Source organism: Chiloscyllium punctatum, chromosome 25 (assembly GCF_047496795.1).
Source record: "Chiloscyllium punctatum isolate Juve2018m chromosome 25, sChiPun1.3, whole genome shotgun sequence".
In the NCBI taxonomy this organism is placed as follows: domain Eukaryota; kingdom Metazoa; phylum Chordata; class Chondrichthyes; order Orectolobiformes; family Hemiscylliidae; genus Chiloscyllium; species Chiloscyllium punctatum.
Genome location: NC_092763.1, coordinates 24,297,108 through 24,321,310, shown reverse-complemented (window position 1 = coordinate 24,321,310; position 24,203 = coordinate 24,297,108). Strand labels below are relative to the sequence as shown.

Here is a 24,203-nt window from a genome sequence, read left to right as displayed (position 1 = left end):
GCCGGGCAGGATGTCCAGGCGGCAGAAATTCTGCTGCCAGGGGGTCCTTCAATCCTGAGGAAGGCTGGTTGACTGGGGCCATCTTTCAAAAGCATTCACACCTTCCCCAAAGCTTCCTACTTCCCACACTGTGGGATAATGCTCTTACTCCAGAAAAACTGGAATCTGTTCAGCTCAGCTCTGAGTTCAAATAGTGCAGGCGAAAATGAGGACTGCAGATGCTGGGGATCAGAGTCAAGATTAGTGTGGTGCTGGAAAAGCACAGCAGGTCAGGCAGTATCCAAGGAGCAAGAAGATCGACGTTTCGATTCCTGATGAAGGGCTCCTGCCTGAAATGTCGATTTTCCTGCTCCTTGGATGCTGCCTGACCTGCTGTGCTTTTCCAGCACCACATTAATCTTGACTCTGATCTCCAGCATCTGCAGTCCCCACTTTCGCCTGCTGTGCTTTTCTAGCACCACTCTAATTTTGGTTCAAATAGCACAGCTGAGTTTAGGATTCAAACATGTGGGAATCATGTTTCAATGGAAAACCTCCATGCCAAAACTAGACTGACCATTATAGACACAGACATGACCGGCATCATGTGGAGGGACTGCAGTTTACATGACAATCTCAACCACTTGACTGCTGCTGATAAGAGACAGGAGTGGAATAAAATTTGCAACATGTCCTTTTACATTCACGCATTAAGTCCCAGTATGATCTGAGATACTGATCCATGCTAAATGCCTGAAGCTGATCACTTGTCAGTGATTCAGGTGTTACCTGTTTGTTACAATGCTGACACTACAATGTATACTGTTAAAGCAAACTCTGGGTTTATTGAACAGTACAATTACAGCAATGTCTGACTTCTGCACAACTCAATACAGTTCGAAAAAGTAAACTAACTTGATAATAAAAATGAAGAACTGCAGAAAAAGATAGAAATCTGAAACCAAAACAGAAATTGCTGGGGAAGTTTAGCAGGTCTGGCTGTATCTGCAGAGAAAAAGCAGAGACAACGCTTCCAGTCCAATGACCCTTCTTCCAGCTCTGAAGGAGGGTCTGATCAGAAGAAACTTCAACTCGGTTTCACTCTCCTGGATTAGTGGTGCTGGAAGAGCACAGCAGTTCAGGCAGCATCCAAGTAGCTTCGAAATCGACGTTTCGGGCAAAAGCCCTTCATCAGGAATAAAGGCAGTGAGCCTGAATTGTGGAGAGATAAGCTAGAGGAGGGTGGGGGTGGGGAGAGAGTAGCATAGAGTACAATGGGTGAGTGGGGGAGGGGATGAAGGTGATAGGTCAGGGAGGAGAGGGTGGATGGATACGTGGAAAAGAAGATAGGCAGGTAGGACAAGTCCGGACAAGTCAAGGGGACAGTTACTGAGCTGGAAGTTTGGAACTAGGGTGACCCAAGCCTGCTGAGTTTCTCCAGGTATTTCTGTTTTAGTTTCAAAATACCTTGATGTACGATCGCAAATAGTGCTCCAGTCCCTCCTCATAACATCTGGACACGGTGTATATTATTACCCTGAAAGAGAGGTGTGGAAAATAAATTGTTTAGGGGTAAAAACAGACCTTCCATGAGCAAATCTACAGGAGAAATCCCCTTGCCATTGCTGGCTCCCTAATCAAAACGTGCAATAAACTTTCAGAATCAATGTTTCACATTACACACATGCAATCAGATAGCAGTGTGCACACACATATAAGATAGCAAATCTACACACTCTAACACACATCAAGGCAAGAGCCTGGATAAGTATATGTGCCATTCCAGAAACTTGGTTGAGACAAGGGCAAGACTAGCAGCTCAACTTTCCAGCGTTTAGATGTTTCGGGTGTGCTTGAGAGGGAAGTAAAAGGGGTGGAGGAGTTGCATTACTGATTAAGAAGATTGTCACAAATGTACTAAGAGGGGACATCTTGGAGGGCTCATCCAGCGAGGCCACATGGGTAGCGCTCAGGAGTAGGAAGAGTGCAAAATGATGGGGTTATACTGAAGGACCTCCCAAAAGCCAGTGGGAGGTAGAGAAACAGATATGTAAGCAGACCATGGCAAGATGCAAAAAAAGAAGGGTTGTTTTCATGGGTAGTTTTAACTTCCCCAAAATGGACCGAGACTCCTTTTGTTCCAGGGGCTTAAGACGGGGCGAAGTTTGTTCGGTGCATCCAGGAGGGTTTCTTTAAGCGAGATATAGATAGTCCAACTCTGGAAAGGGACATATTTGGTCTTGCATTGGAAATTGAGCTTGGCCAGGTGATGGAAGATTCAGAGGAGGCAGCATTTTGGGAATAGTGATCATTATTCTGTAAGTTATGGGTAAGGATAAGACTGACCCTCAGGTGGTGCTAAATTGGGAGAAGGCTAATTGCAACAGTCATTTGAGGATGGCTGTTTGAGGGTAAGTCCACATCTGGCATATGGGAGTCTCTTAAGGCCAGTTGATCAGAGTTCAGGAGAAGCATGCTCCTGTGAGGATGAAAGGGAATGATGGCAAAATCCAGGAACACAGGATGACCAAATGTTGCAAGATTAGTTCAAAGGTAAAAGGAAGCATTCGTAATGTTTAGGAAACTGAAATCAGACAAGACCCTTGAAAAATATCAAGCAAGCAGGAAAGAACTTAAGCAAGGAATAGGAGGGCTGTAGGGGCCATGTAATGTCCTTGGCAAGTCGGATTAAAGAAAATCCCCAGGCATCTTGCACATACATTAGAAGCAAGATGATAGCTAGGGAAAAGGTAGGTTCACTCAAGCACTAAAGAGGGAAGTTAGGTGTGGAGTCAGAGGAAGTGGGTGAGATCCATAACGAATATTTTGCATCAGTATTCACAAGTAGAAAAGCATGGAAGGTAGTAATATTAGGGAGGGGTATGTTGATACTAGGCCATAGTGATACTAAGAAAGAAGTGGTGTTTGTATCTTGAAAAATGTTAAGGTAGATAAGTCCCCAGGGCCTGATGGGATCTCTCTCACAACAATGAAGGAAGCCATGATGTGGAGGTGCTGGCGTTGGACTGGGGTGGACAAAGTCAGAAGCTGCACAACACCAGGTTGTAGTCCAACATGTTTATTTGAAATAACAAGCTTTCGGAGTGCTGCTCCTTAATCAGGGGGCCATAACCTGTAGGACTATAACCTGGTGTCGTGTGACATCTGATAATGAAGGTAACAAAGGAGGAGATTGCTAGGGCTTTGACAGAGATTTTTAGCCAGAGACGAGGTCACAGAAGACTGGAGAATAGCCAATGTTGTTCTTTTGCTTAAGGAGGGCAACAGGGACAATCCAGGAAATTATAGGCCATTGAACCTTGTATCAATGGTAGAGAAATTATTGGAAAAGATCCTCAGGGACAAGATTTATGTGCATTTGGAAAAGAATTGTTTTATTTGGGATAGACAGCATGGATTTGTAAAGGGAAGATCTTGTCTCACAACTTGACTGAGTTTTTCAAGGAAGTGATGAAGATGATGGATGAGGAGAGGGCAATGGGTTACCTACATGGACTTTACTACGGCCATTGACAAGGTCCCACATGTTAGGCTGGTCCAGAGGATTAAGTCACATAGGATCCACAGTGAGTTGCTAAGTTAGATACAAAATTGACTTTGTCATAGAAGAGAGAGGATAGTTGTGAAGGGGCGTTTTTCTAACTGGAAATCTATGAAGTTCCACAAGGATTAAGGGCTGGGACCTTTTTTGTTTGTTATGTACAAATGACTTAAATGAAAATGTCTGGTTAATAAGTTTGTCAATGACATGAAATTGGCAGAGTTGTGGAAAAGTGAGGAAGGTTGTCCAAGGATACAGTATGATATAAGTCAGTTGGAAAGCTGGGCAGAGAATTGGCAGATGGAGTTTCGTTCACACAGTTGTGAGGACATTGGTTAGGCAACGTTTGGAATACTGTGTGCGATTCAGGTCTCCCTGCTGTAGGAAGGATGTTGTGAAACTTGAAAGGGTTCAGAAAAGATTAACATGGATGTTGCTAGGGTTGTAGGGTTTGAGCTATAGGGAGAGGTTGAATAGGCTGGGGCTGTTTTCCCTGGAGTGTCAGAGACTGAGGGGTCACCTTATAGAGTGACAAAGACAACGAATAGCATACTTGTCTTCAACTTGAGTATAAAAGTTGACAATTCATGTTGCAGCTGTATAAAACTTTAGTTCAACCAGATTTGGATACTATATACAGTTCTGGTCCCTACACTATAGGAACGATGTGGTGGCTTTGGAGAGGGTGTTAAAGAGGTTTACCAGCATGTTGGCTGGATTGGAGTGTGTTGGCGATAAGGAGAGTTTGGACAAACGTGGACTGTTTTTGCAAGAGCTGATGGGGAGATCTGTTAGAAATATATAAATCAATGAGATGCATGGACAGGGTGGACAGTCAGAATCTTTTACCCAGGGTGGAAATATCAAATACTAGAGGGCATAGGTTTAAAGTGGACAAGGGAAACTTTAAAGGAAATGTGCAAAGGACGGTTTTTTTTAAACGCAGAGGGTGGTAGATAGCTGGAACATAGGGGAGGCGGTAGAAGCAGATATGTTAGCATTTAGACAGATAAACATATAGGCAGAGCATAGAGGGATAAAGGCAGATGGGATGAATTTAAAATGGCAGCATGATCGGCACAGACACACTGGGCTGAAGGGCCTGTTCCTGTGCTATATGTTCTATGTGTGCAGATAGCAGTGTGGACATACATACAACACATTCACACGCAGATAGCAGCATGCACACATAAAACACACACAACACAGAAGCAGAGTTACAGGTAGATGGGATAGTGAAGACGACGTTTGGTAAGCTTTCCTTTATTGGTCAGTGCATTGAGTACAGGAGTTGGGGGTCCATGTTGCAGCTGTACAGGACATTGGTTAGGCAACGTTTGGAATACTGTGTGCGATTCAGGTCTCCCTGCTGTAGAAAGGATGTTGTGAAACTTGAAAGGGTTCAGAAAAGATTAACATGGATGTTGCTAGGGTTGTAGGGTTTGAGCTATAGGGAGAGGTTGAATAGGCTGGGGCTGTTTTCCCTGGAGTGTCAGAGACTGAGGGGTCACCTTATAGAGGTTTGTAAAATCATGAGGGGCATGGATAGGATAAATAGACAAGGGCTTTTCCCTGGGGTTGGCCAGTCCAAAACTAGAGGTTTAAAAGGGACCCAAGGGGCAACTTGTTCATGCAGACAGTGGTTCATGAATGGAATGAGCGGCTAGAGGAAGTAGTGGAGGCTGGTACAATTACACCATTTAAAAGGCAACTCGATGGGTATATGAAGAGGAAGGGTTTAGAGGGATATGGGTGAAGTGCTGGCACATGGGATTAGATTGGGTTGGGATATCTGGTTGGCATGGACGAGTTGAACCAAAAGGTCTCTTTCCATGCTGTACATCTCTAATACTCTTTGATTTCACACACGCAGAGAGCAGCCACACACAGACACACACACACAACCAGCATGCGGGTGTGAAACCTGCTAAAGCTTTACCTGGCAGAATTCACTGCAACATCGCTCTGGCTGGTTTTGGTGAGGATTTTGAGCAGCTGGTTGAGGATTGTTGGTAGGAAGTTGACCATCACACAGATATCCATGGCATGCAAACACTGGAGGAGAAAGTCAACTCAAGTTACCTTTATTTGAAGAGAGTCATGTTAGGAGCATTCTACTCTCTATTCGAGTTGCAATTCACTATTTGGTATCATTAACTCTAAAAGGTCACATAACGATGACCCCAGATAATAAACTGACTTCGTACTGTAACAGGACAGAATCAGAACCTTTATTCTCAATTAGTTCAAGGTGATTGTGAAACCTACGTTGCGCAGGCTCAATTCTGCCACTTTGAATAAACTGTACAAACATTCTTCTTGTAAATTTTCCACTTTAGTAACCCTGAAAAATGATGCACACTGCAGAAAACCTGACATTTTGCCAAGGAGCTGCATTCACTGTATCACTCCCAGGGACACCACCATGGCACAAGTCCAGGAACCTTCAACAGTCAATAACATCTTTCCAGGGACTCCAGGAAGACAGTGGCACACCCCCAGGAACATTGCAAGGAATTCTCATAATTTCTGATTGAGACAATACAAACAAAGTATGGAGAGCAAAAAGATTGAGAGCGATGATGGGAGTAGGGAGGTTATGCTGGAACTGTACAAAACATTGGTTAGTCCCAGCTTGATTATTGTGTGCATTTCTGGAATCCACATAATAGGAGGCACGTGATAGCACTGGAGAGGGTGCAGAGGAGATTTCCCAGGATGGCGCCTGGGCTGGAGTGTTTCCATTATGGAGAGAGATTGAGCAGACGAGGATCGTTCTCATCGGAGCAGAGGAGATTGAGATGTATAAAATAATAAGGGGCATAGATAGGGTGGTTGGGAAGAAACCTTTCCCCTTGGTGAAGGGATCAGTGGCCAGGGGCACAGACTTAAAGCAAGGGGCAGGAAGTTGAAAGGAGATGTGAGGAAACAAATTTCACACAGTGAACGGTGGGAGTCTGCAACTCACTGCATGTAAGGGTGGTGGAGGCAGAAACTCTCATAACCCTTCCAGAAATATTTATTGCCAATGTATTGTACCAATTGCAATGGCAAGGCGGTAGACCAAGTGGTGGAAATTGGGATTTGAACAGTTGGGTGGTTGTTTTGACCAGCGAAGATGTGACAGGCTGAAGGGTCTTTTGTGCTGTAGATCTCTATGACTCAGTACTGCACTGATGTGTCAACCGTGTGCCAAAGTCTCTGGTGTGGGACTTGAGTCTATGACCTAATGAAAACATTTAGGAAGATTGTGACAAATACTAACCAGGTTCTGAACTATTGCCAATAACCTGAGAGTACCACCCGTGAATGCCTAAGGAAAGAGTCAACAATTGTGACATCCGTGCTGATACTGAAATCCTTGTGCATAAGTCAGTCACCTTCCAACACTTCTATATGGCTTTAAAACTTGGACTACATATAGACAACACCTCAAGGAGCTGGAGAGGTACCATCCATGCCGTTTTGAGATGGATTCTCCTCATCAGGTGGGAAGGCGTGTGTGACTAACATCAGCGTCCTTGAAGCAGCCAATAACACCAGGATCAAGACCATAATCATCCAAAACCAACACCCTGGGCCAGCCTTATGCATAGGATGCGATTGAGTCCCAACTACCAAAGCAAATCATCTTTGCCCACTTTAAGGAAGGCACTCAAACAAGACGGGGATAAAGGAATCGTTTCAGAGAGTCCCTAAAGGCTTCTCTCAAGAAATGCAACATCAATGTCAATGCGTGGGAGACCAGTGTTCAGAAGAAACTGACTTGGAGGAAACTCAATGAAGGGACACAATTCTTTGGGAACACCCAGTGGCAAGAGGAATAGAGTGGCACAGCACTCAGTGGTTAGTACTGCTGCCTCACAGCGCCAGGGAGCCAGGTTCGATTCCAGCCTCAGGCCACTGTTTGTGTGGAGTTTGCACATTCTCCCAGTGTCTGCGTGGGTTTCCCCCCACAATCCAAAGATAAGCATATTAGGTGAATTGGCTAAACTGCCGATGGTATCCAGGGATATACAGTTTAGGTGGATTGGCCATGGGATATGCAGGGTTATGGGGATAGGGAGGGGTGCATTTTGAAAGGTTGGTCCAGACTCAATAGACTGAGCAGCTTCTTTCCACCCTTTAGGGATTCTATGTCCGGAAAAAGGAATACCAGCAATCTCGAGACCAAGGACCACTTCACTTCCCAGAAACACCTGCTAAACGTGTGATTGGAGGTGTAGCTTTAGGATCGGCCACACAAAAACTCACAAAACCCATGACCAGTGACATGGAATTCCCTAAGTAGACAACCATGCTCATTAGTGAGTGGTTGCTGCCACTGCAACAGATTACTAACACTCAACAAAGCTCCCTTTCCCATCTCTTTGCACTCAGTATTTGTCCCCTGGTCTTGACTGTCCCATGTTTCCATCCCTGGGGCAGTAGCTTTATAATCCAGCAATGGCCACTAGAGAGCAGCAGAGCCTCACCCTCTAGTAATTCTTTATACAAAAGGCAGGAGAGATATGGAACTCCCCAACTCTTTAAAAACAAACTGAAGATTTTGAGACAAGTGAAAACAAGATAGAGATTGACAGGTTTTTGTTAGGTCATGACTTCATAGATTTTTGAACCAAGGCATGTGAAGGGTATTAGGATAGAGACCAGTGAGGATCAGACTGGTGGAACAAACTGAAGGGGGATTACATCGATCGATTCTTGTTTCTTAAGTTTACAGAATCCACGCTAAGACCAGCCACAAGTGCCCCCTGCTGGTTTTACATCAGCTCTTTTTAATTACAATTCTACATGTCTAGATGCCCACAGGCATCTGAAATGACAGAAAGAAAGACTTGGATTTAAATAGGATTTTTCTCAACCAGAAGATGTCTCAACGCGCTGTACAGCTAATGAAGCACATTTTGAAGAGTAGTTTGCTTTATGATATGGGAAACACAGCAGCCAATTTCACAGCAAGCTCCAGTGTAATAACGACCAGATACCCAGTTTTTGTGATGCTGAGAGAGTCATAAACCATAGCCAGCAGAGATCTTCTGCTCTTAGAACACAGAACATAAAGCAGTACAGCACAGGAATGAGCCCTTTGACCCAGGATGTTGTACCAAACATGATGCCAAAAATAATTAAATAATTGAAATAATGCCTGGGGATATTATGCGTCCAACTGAGTAAGGATGTTTCACAGCTCACATTTAACGTCTCATCTGAAAGGTGGGACGTCAGACAGTAGTGAAATGTCATTCTGAAGTGTCTGTACTCAAATCATGGGGTGAGACTTGAACCTAGAATCTAGGTGATTCAGAGACAAGTGTGTGCTACCAATAGAGGCTTCACTGACATTACTGAGGTGGGGAACTCTAACTGGGAAAATGTCCTGACTTGGCACACCCACCTCAGTCTAAGGTGTGCCATTACTCATAGCTTCACAAGAGGGAAACAGGGCTGGAATAGACTCCGATCCATCCCACGCACACCTGGGGCCTTACAGATTCTCTGCCAAGAAAAAGACATTGACACTCAAGGTATCAGCTACACAACGTCAATAATTCACTTTGCTTAGAAATTAGAACCTTGCAAATTTGAGATGGGGTGCAATTTCTCTGGATGTGAATCTGTTGTGAAAGAGATCAACACCAAACTTCTGTTGTTAAAGAAAATCTGCATCCCTATGTGAATATGCTTCTGTGACTACTCACAAAGTTAATAAAACAAACAAAAGCAAATGATCTGTCAAGTCAGGTTCTGTTCTGGGACCTGACTTGACCAGTAGTACATCAACTGAGATAATAACAGATTATATCAATCTGTTCTTCCCGTGATCTCTTCTACCTATGCTTCAATGTTTATTTGGATATAACTAAGTGGTTAGAGCATGCTAATAATATTCTAATTATATTTTTTAAGTATAAAGATAATGATATGTCCAATGAGCATGTTGAGGGCTGCAGGGACTGCATTATATCTCCCCCAGGAATATACCAGATAAGCTCCTTTTTTCTCAGCAATTCTACACTTGTTATTGCTATCACACAGCTCACTATTTCTGCACATAGTGGCTAAATGCACATGGAAGGACAACACTGAGTTGTCCCTGAGGATGTGGGGGGTTACTGGGGTGGTGAGAATGGGAATTGGTACTAAGTTGGCACGGTGGGGGCACATCTAAAACTTTTTGAACTTACCTTTCTAACTGTTCGCAAACCCAGAAAACTGTCCACCAACCTCTGAGGGCACCATAAAGACTGGGTCATGGGGAAACTGGCCTGGCATGTGAAACATTACAGGGGCCTACATCAAAACAAATCCAGCGTTCTCGCAATCTGCACCCTTAACCCATGCCGGTGAAAACAGGGAAGATTGGGAATGGGAGCAGGAATTGGACACTGCCCACCATTTTTAGAATAGCTCCAGAATGCTCCGAACTCAAGGGAATCTATTCTCTGATTCAGCTGGAAGTGCCTCTTCTGACAGCAGAGCCAGGCCTTGTGTTTGAGTGTCTTTGGACCTGAAGCTAAAATGAAAGAGTCTGATTGTGTGACATTACCCCAGCCACAGAATGCTAATTGAGCTGTGATGGCACACAGTGTTGAAAGATACTCGACTTTGACTGAAGTACAGCCCACGATAGGTGCATGGTCTTCGACTTTACTTGATTTGGGTAATGACACACAGTGGCTTACAAAGTAAGCAAGAGCTGAAGTTCTTTGCTTCGTATGTACAAACTTTCCCTTCACAAAACCAAAGTTTCCACTCCATATTTGGGCAGAACCTCTGGCTCATGATGTTCTGAGGCAGGTTTTATTTTAAGCTCGGAGACACTAACTCTGCTCGTCTGATGCACAAGAGAGATCAGAGGAGTTGGAGAGTTTTGCAAGAATTTCTGTTGACAAATCTCATTGATTTTCAAACTATGAGCGACTTTTCCCAGAGGTTCTGGAATTTAAGGTTCATTTCCCTGTTGCAAACAATCCTGGCAAGTGTGTATCTTGGTGGAGGGTTGATTTGGGGATCCCTGCCTATTGGAAGTGGGGTGATCATAAGTTGAAATAGCATAGCATAACTAACTGGCTCACTCCTGCTGTTAGCACTTTCTGTCTGCAGTGTTGCCTAAAAAAGGCTAGACTCTCTCAAAGCACAAATCAGGGATGCTAGCCATACAGAGTATCTTGCAGTGCAGAGTGTATGCTGGGTTCATTCTGCTTTGGATCACTTACAATGACCAGCTCACTATGTGTTTTGATCATGACTGCCTTTTATTTTTCTCATGGCTTAATTTTCGTTTCTCTATTATATCATGGGAAACGGGGGTCAGCGAAAAGGCCAGCATTGGTTAGCTCATTCCGAATTGCCCTTGAAGACTTGCTTTATCATTACAGTGGGCAGTCAAGAGTCAGCCACACCACTGCAAGCCTGGAACTGCCAGATGACCAGACCAGGTAAGGATGGCAGATTTCCTTCCCCAAAGGGCGGCAAGCCATTATGGAATCACCATTAAACTAGTCTTTATAATTCCTGATATGCTTCTTTCAATTCCACGAATTGGGGTTTGAACTAGTATTTCCTGGAAAGCACCTCTAGATTACTGGTCCAGGAATATGACCACTATACCACTGTCTCCCACACTCATAGATGAAGCAGGAGGGAAAACTGTTGAGACTGAAAGGAAAGGAGGCAAAGCGAGTTTGTAATGGAGAAAGTAATTAAGGAAGACCAAACATGCAATGGAAAGACAAGTGCTTGCTGTAAATTAGCCTGGAAGAAATTAGTGTAACCATGATTGGTCAACAGTAAATGTCCTCGACAATTATAAATTTTCTTTGTTTAATTGAAGTCTACTGAAAATGACCTTCTAAAATTTACTGGAAGCTGAGGTGTACTTTGACACTGAATTTTATAGCTCAGAACAAGCCCATTTGCCCCAACTGCTCTGTGCTGGTGTCTGAAGTTCCATATACCCTCATCTCATTTTTCTTCATTTCCCCCATCTGCGTATCTTTCTGATATGGAGCTAACTTCCCCTCACATTTCAAAGTTTGGGAGAAGATTTGTAGCTCGGGTGCTCGTTGTTGTGGTTCTGTTCGCCGAGCTGGGAATTTGTCTTGCAAACGTTTCGTCCCCTGTCTAGGTGACATCTTCAGTGCTTGGGAGCCTCCTGTGAAGCGCTTCTGTGCTGTTCTTCCGGCATTTATAGTGGCCTGTCTCTGCCGCTTCCGGTTGTCAGTTCGAGCTGTCCGCTGTAGTGGCCGGTATATTGGGTCCAGGTCGATGTGTTTGTTGATAGAGTCTGTGGATGAGTGCCATGCCTCTAGGAATTCCCTGGCTGTTCTCTGTTTGGCTTTCCCTATAATGGTAGTGTTGTCCCAGTCGAATTCATGTTGCTTGTCGTCTGTGTGTGTGGCTACTAAGGATAGCTGGTCGTGTCGTTTCGTGGCTAGTTGGTGTTCGTGTATACGGATCGTTAACTGTCTTCCTGTTTGTCCTATATAGTGTTTTGTGCAGTCCTTGCATGGGATTTTGTACACTACATTAGTTTTGCTCATGCTGGGTATCGGGTCCTTTGTTGACAACGGAACGAGGACATGTCGCAACTCAAAGGACTAGCCACACTACCATACATCAGGAGCATTTCCGAACTGACAGCCAGACTACTGCGACCACTAGGACTCATAACAGCACACAAACCAACAGCCACTCTCAGACAACAACTCACCAGAACGAAGGACCCGATACCCAACATGAGCAAAACTAATGTAGTGTACAAAATCCCATACAAGGACTGCACAAAACACTACATCGGACAAACAGGAAGACAGTTAACGATCCGTATACACGAACACCAACTAGCCACGAAACGACACGACCAGCTATCCTTAGTAGCCACACACACAGACGACAAGCAACATGAATTCGACTGGGACAACACTACCATTATAGGGCAAGTCAAACAGAGAACAGCCAGGGAATTCCTAGAGGCATGGCACTCATCCACAGACTCTATCAACAAACACATCGACCTGGACCCAATATACCGGCCACTACAGCGGACAGCTCGATCTGACAACCGGAAGCGGCAGAGACAGGCCACTATAAATGCCGGAGGAAACAGCACAGAAGCGCTTCACAGGAGGCTCCCAAGCACTGAGGATGTCACCTAGACAGGGGACGAAATTCCCAGTTCCCCTTACATTCAAAATATACTTTGATGGGATATTCCTTTGCAAAATAAATCCAAAAATGCTTCATAAATGCATTTATGGGAAACAGATGCTGACTTTGGACAGGGCAAGATGACAAGAGTGGAATAAAACTTTGAAGAGATGGTTTACAATGACCTTATAAACACAGTGGTGATGTCCTGAGAACAATAGATTCAATAGTTTGATAAGGTTATGAAGCATGGTGGACACGATGTAATAGTTTGTAGATGATACAAAATTATGCTGCATGTTGACAATGAGGAGGAAAGCTCTAAGCTGCAGGAAGATAAGTCAGCTAGTCAGAAAAAACAGAGTTTAGTGTGGAGGATTAGAGAGTAAAGTACATCTTGAGAGATTCAAAAAGGAAAGGCCCACTCAATAATGGGAGCTCACCGTGTAATGTGGAAAAACACAGTAAGGAGCTTGGAGTTCATATTATAAATCCTTAGCAAGGCCCGACTGAAAGTAGGAAAGCAATGGGACAAGAGATAGCACAGCCTGTGTCAGGCAGAGTTATCGTCTCTGTATTATGTGGAAGGTGACACGAGTGTACCAGAGAAGGTTTTGTGGTGATCTCCTGTGACAGCCTGCGTGACTGGAATATTTTACCTATGAGGAAAGACGGATGAGGTTCAGCTTGCTTTTCCTGGAACAGCGGAGTCTGAGGGGTAACTTAATTGAGGTGTCGACGTAGAATAAGCAGAGGGCTCAAAAGTTCTGGCTGGGGTCAGGGGAGGCATGTACAAATTTGAAGCAAAAGTAGGGTATTCAGCCCTTTGAGCCTGCTCTACCACTAATATGATCATGATTGATTCTCTGTCTCAGGACAAGACCTTACTCTTCCAAATGCCAGTGGATACAAGCGTACTCTGTCCAATCGTTTCTCATAAAACCATCTACCCATTTTGGGTCTTAATGTTTTTGAGAACTGCCTCACATCCTTCCTGTTTAGGGTGATCAGTATCTGTACACAGTACTCCAGATGTGATCTGAACTCTCCATTGCCCTGTACTGCTGGAGCACAAACTTCCTCCTTTTATATGCAATTCCCCTTTCAATAAATGTTACCAATCTGCTTTCCTAATTACTAGCTGTAGTAGTGTACTAGCCTTTTGCAATTTAGGTATTAGGAAACCATAATCCATCTGAATCTCAAAATTCTGCAATATCTAACCATTTAGATTAGATTACTTACAGTGTGGAAACAGGCCCTTCGGCCCAACAAGTCCACACCGCCCCGCCGAAGCGCAACCCACCCATACCCCTACATCTACCCCTTACCTAACACTACGGGCAATTTAGCATGGCCAATTCACCTGACCTGCACATCTTTGTGACTGTGGGAGGAAACCAGAGCACCCGGAGGAAACCCACGCAGACACGGGGAGAACGTGCAAACTCCACACAGTCAGTCGCCTGAGGCGGGAATTGAACCCGGGTCTCTGGCGCTGTGAGGCAGCAGTGCTAACCACTGTGCCACCGTGCCGCCCACATTTAGATAATATGCTTCTTTTATATCCTTCCTGCCAAAATGGCCAATTTCAATTTCTCCACATTATGTTTCATTTGCCTCACCTTTAAGTGCACACTTAACCTTCCTTTCACCCTTTCTAACTTCTTTATTTCCTCTTCACAATGTATCTTCCTACCTACCTTTGTATCATCGGTAAATTTAACAAACCCTTCTTCAGTCCCTTCATCCAAGTCATTTATATAAATTAACAAGAGATCAACCCTGTGGCACGGCACTTGTTACATTTTGCCATTTAAAAAGATAATTCATTTTTGGACTACTCCCTTTTTCCTGTTAGTCAATCATTCAACTCTGCTAATATATGACCCTCTACATCATGTGCTTAAATTTCTCACATGAATGGTTTCTGGATGTTATTTGCGTCATGAAGATTGATCTAAAATACTCATACAAGTCATCTGCCATCTCCTTATTTTCCATTACTAACTCCACAGACCGATTTTCGATGACAGCAAAACACACTTAACTCTAACTTTGTTTTCCTTTTTAAACACATATAGAAACACTTACTGTCTGGTATATTTCTTGCAAGCTTTCTCTCATTTTATATGTTTTCTATCCTGATTAGCCTTTGCTTTTTTTATGTATTCTGTCCAAACTTTTGACCTCCCATCAATCCTTGCACAACTATATGTTTTTCTCTTCAAATCTGATACAATTTTTAAACATTTCAAGTAAACCGTGCTTGGTGGGTCTTAGGACTGACAACAACCGATAGCCTGTCCTGGACTTCCCACGTAGATGCGATCATCAAGAAGGCACAACAATGCGTCTCCTTCCTCAGGCAGCTTAGGAATTGCCGCATGACCATAAGGACCCTCATCAACCTTTACAGATACACCACAGAAAGCATACTATCTGGGCACATAACGGTCTAGTATGGCAACTGCTCTGCCCAGAACTGTAAGAAACTACAGAAGATTGTGTGCAATGCCCAGACCATCACAGAAACCAACCTTCCATTCATATACTCCATTTACATTTCTTGTTGTTGTGGAAAGGCTGCCAACATCATCAAAGATCCTGGTAACGTCTCCTACAACCTCTTCTATCAGGCAGAAGATTCAGAAGCTCAAACACCTGCATCACAGTTTCAAGAACAGCTTCTTCCCTCCCATTATTAGACTGATGAATGGACTCTCTAACTTCAAATAATGTTGATTCACCTAATGTTGATCTTGTTTTGCGCATGTCCTGTGCAATGTAATCTGTAGGCTTCACTCTGTCTAAGCATCCTATGATCTGTACATCCTTGCTTACTATGGTCTGCCTGCACTGCTCACGAGCAAAGCTTTTCACTGTACTTAGGTACACGTGACTACAATAAATCAAATCAAATGAAAACAAATAAAATTAAAATTGCTGGAGAAACTCAGTAGATCCGTGAAGAGTCCAGTGACCTTTCTTCAGAACTTAATTATCTTAATTTAATTTGCCAGTTGTTTTTAGCCAGCTCAGCTACCATGCCTTCCTAATTGCCTCTTATTAAGTTTAAAATACTAGTCTTGGACCCATTCCTCTCTCCCTGAAGCTAAACATAACATTCTGTCAAATTATGATGGCTGCTGGCTGGACAAAGAGATAGTTAAAATTCATTCTATCTCATTGCACAATTGGGATAAAAGGTCAGCACGACATTGAAGGCTAAAGGGCCTGTACTGTTCTATGTTCTAATACCAGGTCTAGTTTAACCTCTCTGTTTGGCTCAGGGATGCGCAGTTCTAAGAAACTTTCCTCAAAGTATTCCATGAACAGAATGTAGATTTGAAATCATTGGTAACAGATTAAAAGGAAGTTGAAGAAACATTTTATTTTCAGCCAGGGCTGGTACAGATCTGAAATTCAGTGTCTGAAAGGCTGATAGAGGCAGAACCACATTGAATAAGCACTTAGATGCCTATTTGAAGAGCTGTGACCCACAGCGATGTAGACCAAAAACAAGGCAGTGGGATGGTACTGGGAAACTGTTCATTGACCAGGACTGTCATGAAAATACCAAATGTCTCTTCTCCATATCATAAACAAACATCTATGATTTCAAGTGAAATGGAGATAAGACAGCTGAGTTGAATTGAGGTACATATCAGTCATTATCTAATTGGATGACACAGCAGGCATCAAGGGCTGAATGGCCTCCACACATTAGTATTATTATGGGGTAGAGAGACAGCTCCAGATATTTCAATTGCATTACCATTGTTGAATCCCATACCATCAACATCCTGGCGACTATCAGTGCCCACAAACCGTACTGGTCTGGCCATATAAATACTGTAAGGTAAAAACAATGACTGCGGATGCTGAAAATCAAATACTGGATTAGTGGTGCTGGAAGAGCACAGCAGTTCAGGCAGCATCCAACGAGCAGCGAAATCAACGTTTCGGGCAAAAGCCCTTCATCAGGAATAAAGGCAGTGAGCCGGCCTTTATTCCTGATGAAGGGCTTTTGCCCGAAACGTTGATTTCGCTGCTCGTTGGATGCTGCCTGAACTGCTGTGCTCTTCCAGCACCACTAATCCCATATAAATACTGTGGCCATAAGAGCATGTCAGAGGCCAGGAATCTTGCAGCAGTGGTTAGGTCACTGTTGGAATATTGTGTACAATTCTGGTATCCTTCCTATCAGAAACTTTAAAGGGTCCAGAAAAGATTTACAAGGATGTTGCCAGGGTTGTAGGATTTGAGCTATAGGGTGAGGTGAAATAGGCTGGGGCTGTTTTCCCTGCAGCGTGGAGGGTGGCCTTATAGAGATTTATAAAATTATGAGGGGCATGGATAGGATAAATAGGTAAAGTCTTTTCCCTGGGATGGGGAAGTCCAAAACTAGAGGACATAAGTTCAGGGTGAGAGGGGAAAGCTATAAAAAAAAGCTCTAAGGGGCAATCTTTTCTGGCAGAGTGTGGTATGTGTATGGAAGGCGCTGCCAGAGGAAGTACAACTGCAACATTTAAAAGGCCTCTGGATGGGTATATGAATAGGAAGGGTTTGGAGGGATATGGGCCGGGTGCTGGCAGGTGGAACTAGATTGGGTTGGGATATCTGGTTGACGTGGACAAGTTAGACTGAAGGGTCTATTTCCGTGCTGTACATCTCCATGACTCTCTGACTCTATGAATAACACACCTCCTAACTCACAAAGCCTGTTCGCTACCTATGAGGCACAAGTCAGCAATATGATGGAATACTCCCCACATGCCTGGATGAGTCCAGCTCCAATAACATTCAAGAAGCTTGACGTCATCCAGGACAAAGCAGGATGCTCGACTGACACCCCATCCACCATCAACATTCACTCCCTCCACCACTGACAGATGCACTGCTGCATCTCAAAGGTTCATACAACAGCATCTTCCAAATGCATACCATTGACCATCTAAAGTAATAAGGGAAGGAGAAATATGGGAACATTACTACCTGCAGTGATCTCTACCATCCCACACCATCCTGACTTGGAACTATATTGCTGTCCCTTCACTGGCACTGGGTCAAAATCAGAGATCTTCTTTTCAAACAACATTGTGGGATCACCCAAATATCATGTGGATTGAAAAGGACTTAAAGGCAGCTCACTATCACCTTGTCACAGCCAGTTAAGAATGGATGACAAATGCAGGTCGAGCCAGCGGTGTGCACAATCTGTATATTGTTCTTTTTTAAAAAGATTAGGGACAGGATTTCAAAGAGTAGGATTGACAAAATAGAAAGTTCGATCACAATTATGTGTAAACGGGCTGGTAAGAATTGGGCAGAGCCGGATTTTCAATTGAACGGAGTGGAGAATGGGGGTTGAAATTCTAATGACATAATTGAAAGAAAAAAAATGTCCAAAATGTTTAGTTACTTTGGACCATCTACTGGGATATAGTGGTCATAGCAAAATCAAAGACAGCATTGAGCACGCAGCAGACAGATGTGTTGACTATGCTGAGGTTCACCCCTGGAGCAGCCAGTGACCAAACTGCAACTTCCACAGGACGAAATAGCAGAAGGGTCATGCTGACTGACACTAACCAGTCTGTCTGGACGAGTGAACTAAGCAGATGGCATTCCCACATATGGACTGGAGTACATCTGGGATGGCCATCACGCAACTCTGTCTATTCAGACTAAAAGAAAACGAAACTGCTATTAAATATCACGTTTACATTCAAACTAATCTTGTCAACTCATCTTGAATTTTATGTTCCATTTCCTTTAACAAGCTCACGTGATGAGGCTATTCACGAGTCTGACATGAATGTGAAAGAAATGTTTATTTCTGTAGCTCGAGCTGCGCACAGTGGTTTGGTGTCTGTGTGTATACATATATGTGGTGAGCATACTGGGGTTTACATTGTTATTACGTGTTTGTGAATCTATACTTTCCTGAGTGTGAATGTTTAAGGTGCATGCATATCGTGTCTAACAACGAATCTGGATTTTTGTACTGCATTTCACAATGTCACAAATCATTTTCCAACTGATGAAGAACATGGCCCAGTGCTTTGGCTGGTACACGTTGGAATGACGAGCTAAAGAGATTACCATCGAATCCCTACAGTGGAAGCAGGCCATTCGGCCCATTGAGTCCACATTGATGATTATCCCACCCCGACCCAGCACCTCCCTCTACCCTATCCCTGGATTTCCCACAGATAATCCATTTAGCCTGCACATCCCTGGACATTATGGGCAATTCAGCATGGCCAATCCACCCAACCTGGACATTTTTGGAGGAAACCAGAGCACCAAGAAACCCATGCAGACACAGGGAGAATGTGCACACAGATCAAGGGGGTCTGAATAGAATGCAGGAATAGGGTCCTCTGATTAGCCATGATCACACTGAATGACAGAGCAGTCTTGAAGTGCCGAATGGCCTACTCCTGCTCCAATTTTCTATATTTATTGAATGGCAAAATGCGAACCTTTGGTTATCTGATAGCAGAGAGCAGTGGGGTTTCTCATGTAGTGTTCTCCAGTGTACTTCCCTGCAATTAGGGTTCAATCCTGGACTCTGGGCTAACTCAGACAGGCTGATTGATAAATTCAAAGCTTTTGGCCCATAACACAGTCTGCATGAAATCCATGAATATTTGTTAACGGGAAGACTAGAATTGAGACATGGTCCTGGTAATGGAGTAATTACTGTACTTGTGACTGAATGGTCTGGTCACGGCATGAAAGGAAAAAAAAAACGCACCTTGTCTAGCTTAAGAAACTGTCACATGGATATTGGGAAACAGAAATTCAAGTGCCCCACTCTTGAGTAGAACTCACACCTTGGAAAATGCTGCAGACAAAAATGGAGCGAGGGGTTTGCCCTGTGAGGGGAGGTTCAGAAAATGGGACTGTTTTTGTTAGAGTTTAACAGAATGAGAGGCAATCTGACTGAAATATCGGGACTGAGAAGATTGCTAACAGAGCCTGAAATTCAGGACTCAGAAAGGGTTTGTCTCAGTCCTATGTGGCCATGAGGAGACATTTAAGTGTGAAACTTTGGAACTGTCATATCAGAGAGCAATAGGTGTTCAATAATCAAGTATATTCAAAATTGAGATCAAAGGATTTTTGGATATTAAAGGAACTGAGGGATATGGGGGTAAGAACAGAAACGCACCGTTGAGGTTCATCAGACATGATCTTACTGAACAGGGTCAAGAAATATGGCACATGTCATTTTCTTATGGAATAATTTGCATCAAATTTCCATAAACAATAACTAGATTAATTGAAGGGCAAGGTAAGAGTCTGTCCCTTGTGAGCATTCAAAGGCAAGCATCTATCCTCATTAACCCAAGTGCTCAGGTAGTCAATCATATCAGTTCAATTCAATGGCAGTAATATGTCCTTTACTGTGTAATTCAGGCACATGCTGCTAAAATTGCACTGCACACACAATGTCAATACCGGTCCTCAGTTAAAACAATCACAGCATCAGCAGAAAATGTTCCTCCCTTTCCCCTTCTGGCACTTGGCATAGAGTCAGCTGGTAAATTAGATCATTCCTGAACCTTGACTCAATCCACTGCAGAGCGACGGGCTGCTCTTTACTTTCCTTTAAATCATGTGTCACGTTTTGCTCTGACAGAGAAGTATTTTCATAACCTGAAACTAGAACCTGACCCTTTCTTGAAGGGAGCAAAAATATGTGGCATCGCTGCTAAACCTCGGTTAAAAATATTTCATCTTCAGACAGATTTGCATGAGGAAGGGACATCGTATTTCAGAACTAGTGTAGAAGGTGTCTCATCCATGAGCAACGTGTTCCCTTGCTTTGAGTCACATTGTTACACATTAGCCCAACCTGAAAATGGTTTTATCTTGAACTGACTGCAATCAACTATTTACACCACAGAATGTGAATATACAGGATGAGCTACCTTCAGATATTTCACAAGGTCACCAGCGATCTCCTGTGATGCTGACTGGCTTGTCTGACAATAGTGGAAGAAACTGTTCAAGTACTGGTCCTGTGTACAAAACAGAAATTACACACACTCACACATAGCAACCACAAGAACCAGACATGTTGTTACTTAAATAGTACATGACTGTATACAATGTATATATATGTCAATGTGTATTTAACTTTAGCATTGAAGCTACTTACCTCAGTGCAAATGGTGGACACCAAATGATTTTTAACTTTCAATAAGGGTTTTCCTCCATCTACCCATTTAAAATCAGGAATTGTGTGCTGTAGAATTAAAGAGAAAAATAACAAGATCAGTATTTAAATTGCACCTCAGAACATTCCAAGTGCATGGAGTAAAATGAGTTAGTTTGTCACTGCAGGCTTTATTACTGTGGGCGTATTTTGCTCAGATATCATCAATGATGTTAGAACACAGAACATAGAAAAGTACTGCACAGAACAGGCCCTTTGGCCCACAATGTTGTGCTGTGGATGAATCCTAATGTAAAATAAAATAACTTAACATATGCACCCCTCAATTCAATGCTGTCCATGTGCATGACCAGTAATCGCTTAAATGTCCCTCATGATTCTGCTTCCACCACCACCGCTGGCAACTCATTCCATCCATGCAAAACTCTCTGCTGAAAGAACCTTCCTCTGACGTCCCCTCTGTACCTTTCTCCTAATATTTTAAAACTATAACCTCTCGTGCCAGTCAACCCTGCCCTGGGGAAAGGTCTCTGACTGTATCCATGCCTCTCATTATCTTGTATGCCTCGATCAGGTCACCTCTTCTCCTCCTTTTTTCGAGAGAGAAAAGTCCGAGCTTAGTCAACCTCACTTTATAAGCCAAGCCCTCCAGTCCAGACAGCATCCTGGTAAACCTTCTTCACACACTCTCCGAAGCCTCTGTATCTTTCCTAAAAGAGGGCAACCAGACCTGAACACAATATTCCAAGTGCGGTCTCACCAGGGACCTGTACAGCTGTAGCAAAAACTCGTGGCTCTTAAACTCTATCCCTCTGTCAATGAAAGCCAAAACACCATATGCTTTCTTAATAACCCTATCCACTTGGGTGGCAACTTTGAGGGATCAATGTACTTGAACCCCAAGATCCCCTGTTCCTCCACACTGCCAAGAATCCTGTCTTTAATCCTATATTCAGCATTTGAGTTCGACCTTCCAAAATGCATCACTTCCCATTTATCCAGGTTAAACTCCATCTGCCATTTCTCAGCCCAGCTCTGCATCCTGTCTATGTCACGCTGCAGCCTGCAATAGCCCTTGATACTATCAACGGCACCTTCAACCTTTGTGTCATCTGCAAATTTACTAACCCACCCCTCAACCTCCTCATCCAAGTCATTTTTAAAAACTACAAAGAGCAGAGGCCCAAGAACAGAGCCCTGAGGGACCCCCCCCCACCCACCCTTCAAGAACAACCTTCACATGAAAGCATTGTTCACACTATCTGTTCTGATGAAAGCGATTTTATGGAAGGTTATTGACTTTTCAGAAAATAGATGTCCTGCCATTACAGTTAAATGTATAAGTGTATGCCCTGGTACCTTGTGCCTGAATCTCACTGACATCGTCAAAGATATAACTCGATGCAAGGTGATGCGGCCTATCTGAAAAAGGTCTCCAAGTGGCTGTATTTTAAATTTACTAGAAAATTAGACCAGACGTAACCAATTCATAAATTCCTGAGCACATGAGATTGGGCCATCATGTCTTTACCAAAACCATGAAGGAATTATCTTGTTAGTTCCAGACCCTGTTCTTGCCCATAATGTTGCTATTTTTACCCTTCAAAGTGCATCCCTTTTAAAAGTTCCTGGTGAGTCTGCTTCTGAGCACATGAGCACTTGACATCTTGTTGATAACTTTGCTACATGTAGGCTTTAATATGTCTGCTTTCTTATCTATCCAAAGACCGAAACTCAAAGAAACCAAATAAATAAAGCAATGTTACCACATGACCACATCACCTAATAACGGAGTTAATGAGAATGAGCAAAGGAGCCCCTGAAAACCAACAAGGAGCCTAGGAAATCAAAATTCTTCAGGAAAATCTCAACAAGTCCTTTTGAAACAGAAAATAGTTGACCCCCAGCAGGACAACAGGATAATTTATTTCTCTATACTGACAGATGGTGTCTGTGTTAAAGTCCCTTCTCAAGCACGATGTCACACTTCCTCAGTTGTCCCACTATACTCTCAGTGGAGACTGCATTGTCAGGCCCCACAATGAGGCTTTAATATGTGCCTTTTTAATTTGCAGGTCAGATTTTGCCAGAGGCATTTCAACAAGGACAACAGGAAAAAAAGACAAACAAATACCATCATTTTCTAACCTGCTGTAAATTTACTTCTTACTATTTACTGTAAATTCAGTATGTGGTTTAGTTCTGAATGTTTAAATCTCTCCAGAGCATTAGGACAGGACTGTCATTCACCAAGATAATCTTGAGTATATTAATTACCCAGAGAGGGACAGTATTAGGGTTAGCACACACACTGTCTGAGGCCGATTTAGTGGCAGAGTTAAAGTTACTACAAATGGCTCCAGTACTGTTGGATCAGAAGAAAAGTAAACTGAGTCCTCGTGATCATTTCTTCGTAACTCCTGTAGTGAACACAGAAACAGTCAACTTACGATGCCCATCAAAGTTAATATCTGAGTTCCTGACAATCAGGGTTGTTGGATAACTGGAATATTCAATGGCCCATCTGTATAAACCCTGCCATCCATAAAACACCAACATAAGAATTTAGGTCCCAATAATATTTACATACTGCACTGACCAAAAGCAAATTGTCCCACCCTGTACCATGTTTCAGTTAAACTGATCTGAAAGCTGTATGCAGGTTTGTATCATTATGGTCAGCTTCATATACAATACAACTACCCAAGGTATAAAAGCAGGCTTCTGGACAGCTACTTCCTTCAGGGTGGCACCGTGGCACAGTGGTTAGCACTGCTGCCTCACAGCGCCAGAGATCCGGGTTCAATTCCCACTTCGGGCAACTGTCTGTGTGGAGTTTGCACATTCTCCCCGTGACTGCGTGGGTTTCCTCCGGGTGCTCCGGTTTCCTCCCACAGTCCAAAGATGTGCAGGTCAGGTGAATTGACCATGCTAAATTGCCCATAGTGTTAGGCGAAGGGGTAAATGTAGGGGAATGGGTCTGAGTGGGTTGCTCTTTGGAGGGTCGGTGTGGACTTGTTGGGCTGAAGGGCCTGTTTCCACACTGTGAGTAATCTAATCTAATCTAATATTTTGATAAGCCATGGATCTCATAGGCTATTCCAGCCAAGATTACTACACATTAACCCACGCAATGAGTAAGCATCCCGCAGACACTCCTGGGCCATATCTACATACAAACACAAAACTGCTAGAGCAACACTGAAGGACACCACATCGCAGGATATAAACTCAAGCAGGGCCCGTCTTCAGGAGTGGGGGGGATATGGAAACACAACAGGCAACAGGGACAGAGATGGAACACCATTATGTAGC

The 24,203-nt window shown here is 43.4% G+C and overlaps 1 protein-coding gene across 2 annotated transcripts in view; it reads right to left on the bottom strand.

The window, feature by feature from the left end:
* LOC140495758 (dedicator of cytokinesis protein 11-like) overlaps positions 1 to 24,203 on the bottom strand; it is a 286,052-nt gene that overhangs the window by 120,508 nt on the left and 141,341 nt on the right. For both annotated transcript variants that reach the window (XM_072594834.1, XM_072594833.1), the window contains exons 22-25: positions 20,871 to 20,957; positions 20,641 to 20,730; positions 5,481 to 5,596; positions 1,447 to 1,516 (exon numbers count right to left, since the gene is read on the bottom strand). In XM_072594834.1, the coding sequence (XP_072450935.1) occupies positions 1,447 to 1,516; positions 5,481 to 5,596; positions 20,641 to 20,730; positions 20,871 to 20,957 (363 nt within the window). The remainder of the gene's footprint in view (positions 1 to 1,446; positions 1,517 to 5,480; positions 5,597 to 20,640; positions 20,731 to 20,870; positions 20,958 to 24,203) is intronic.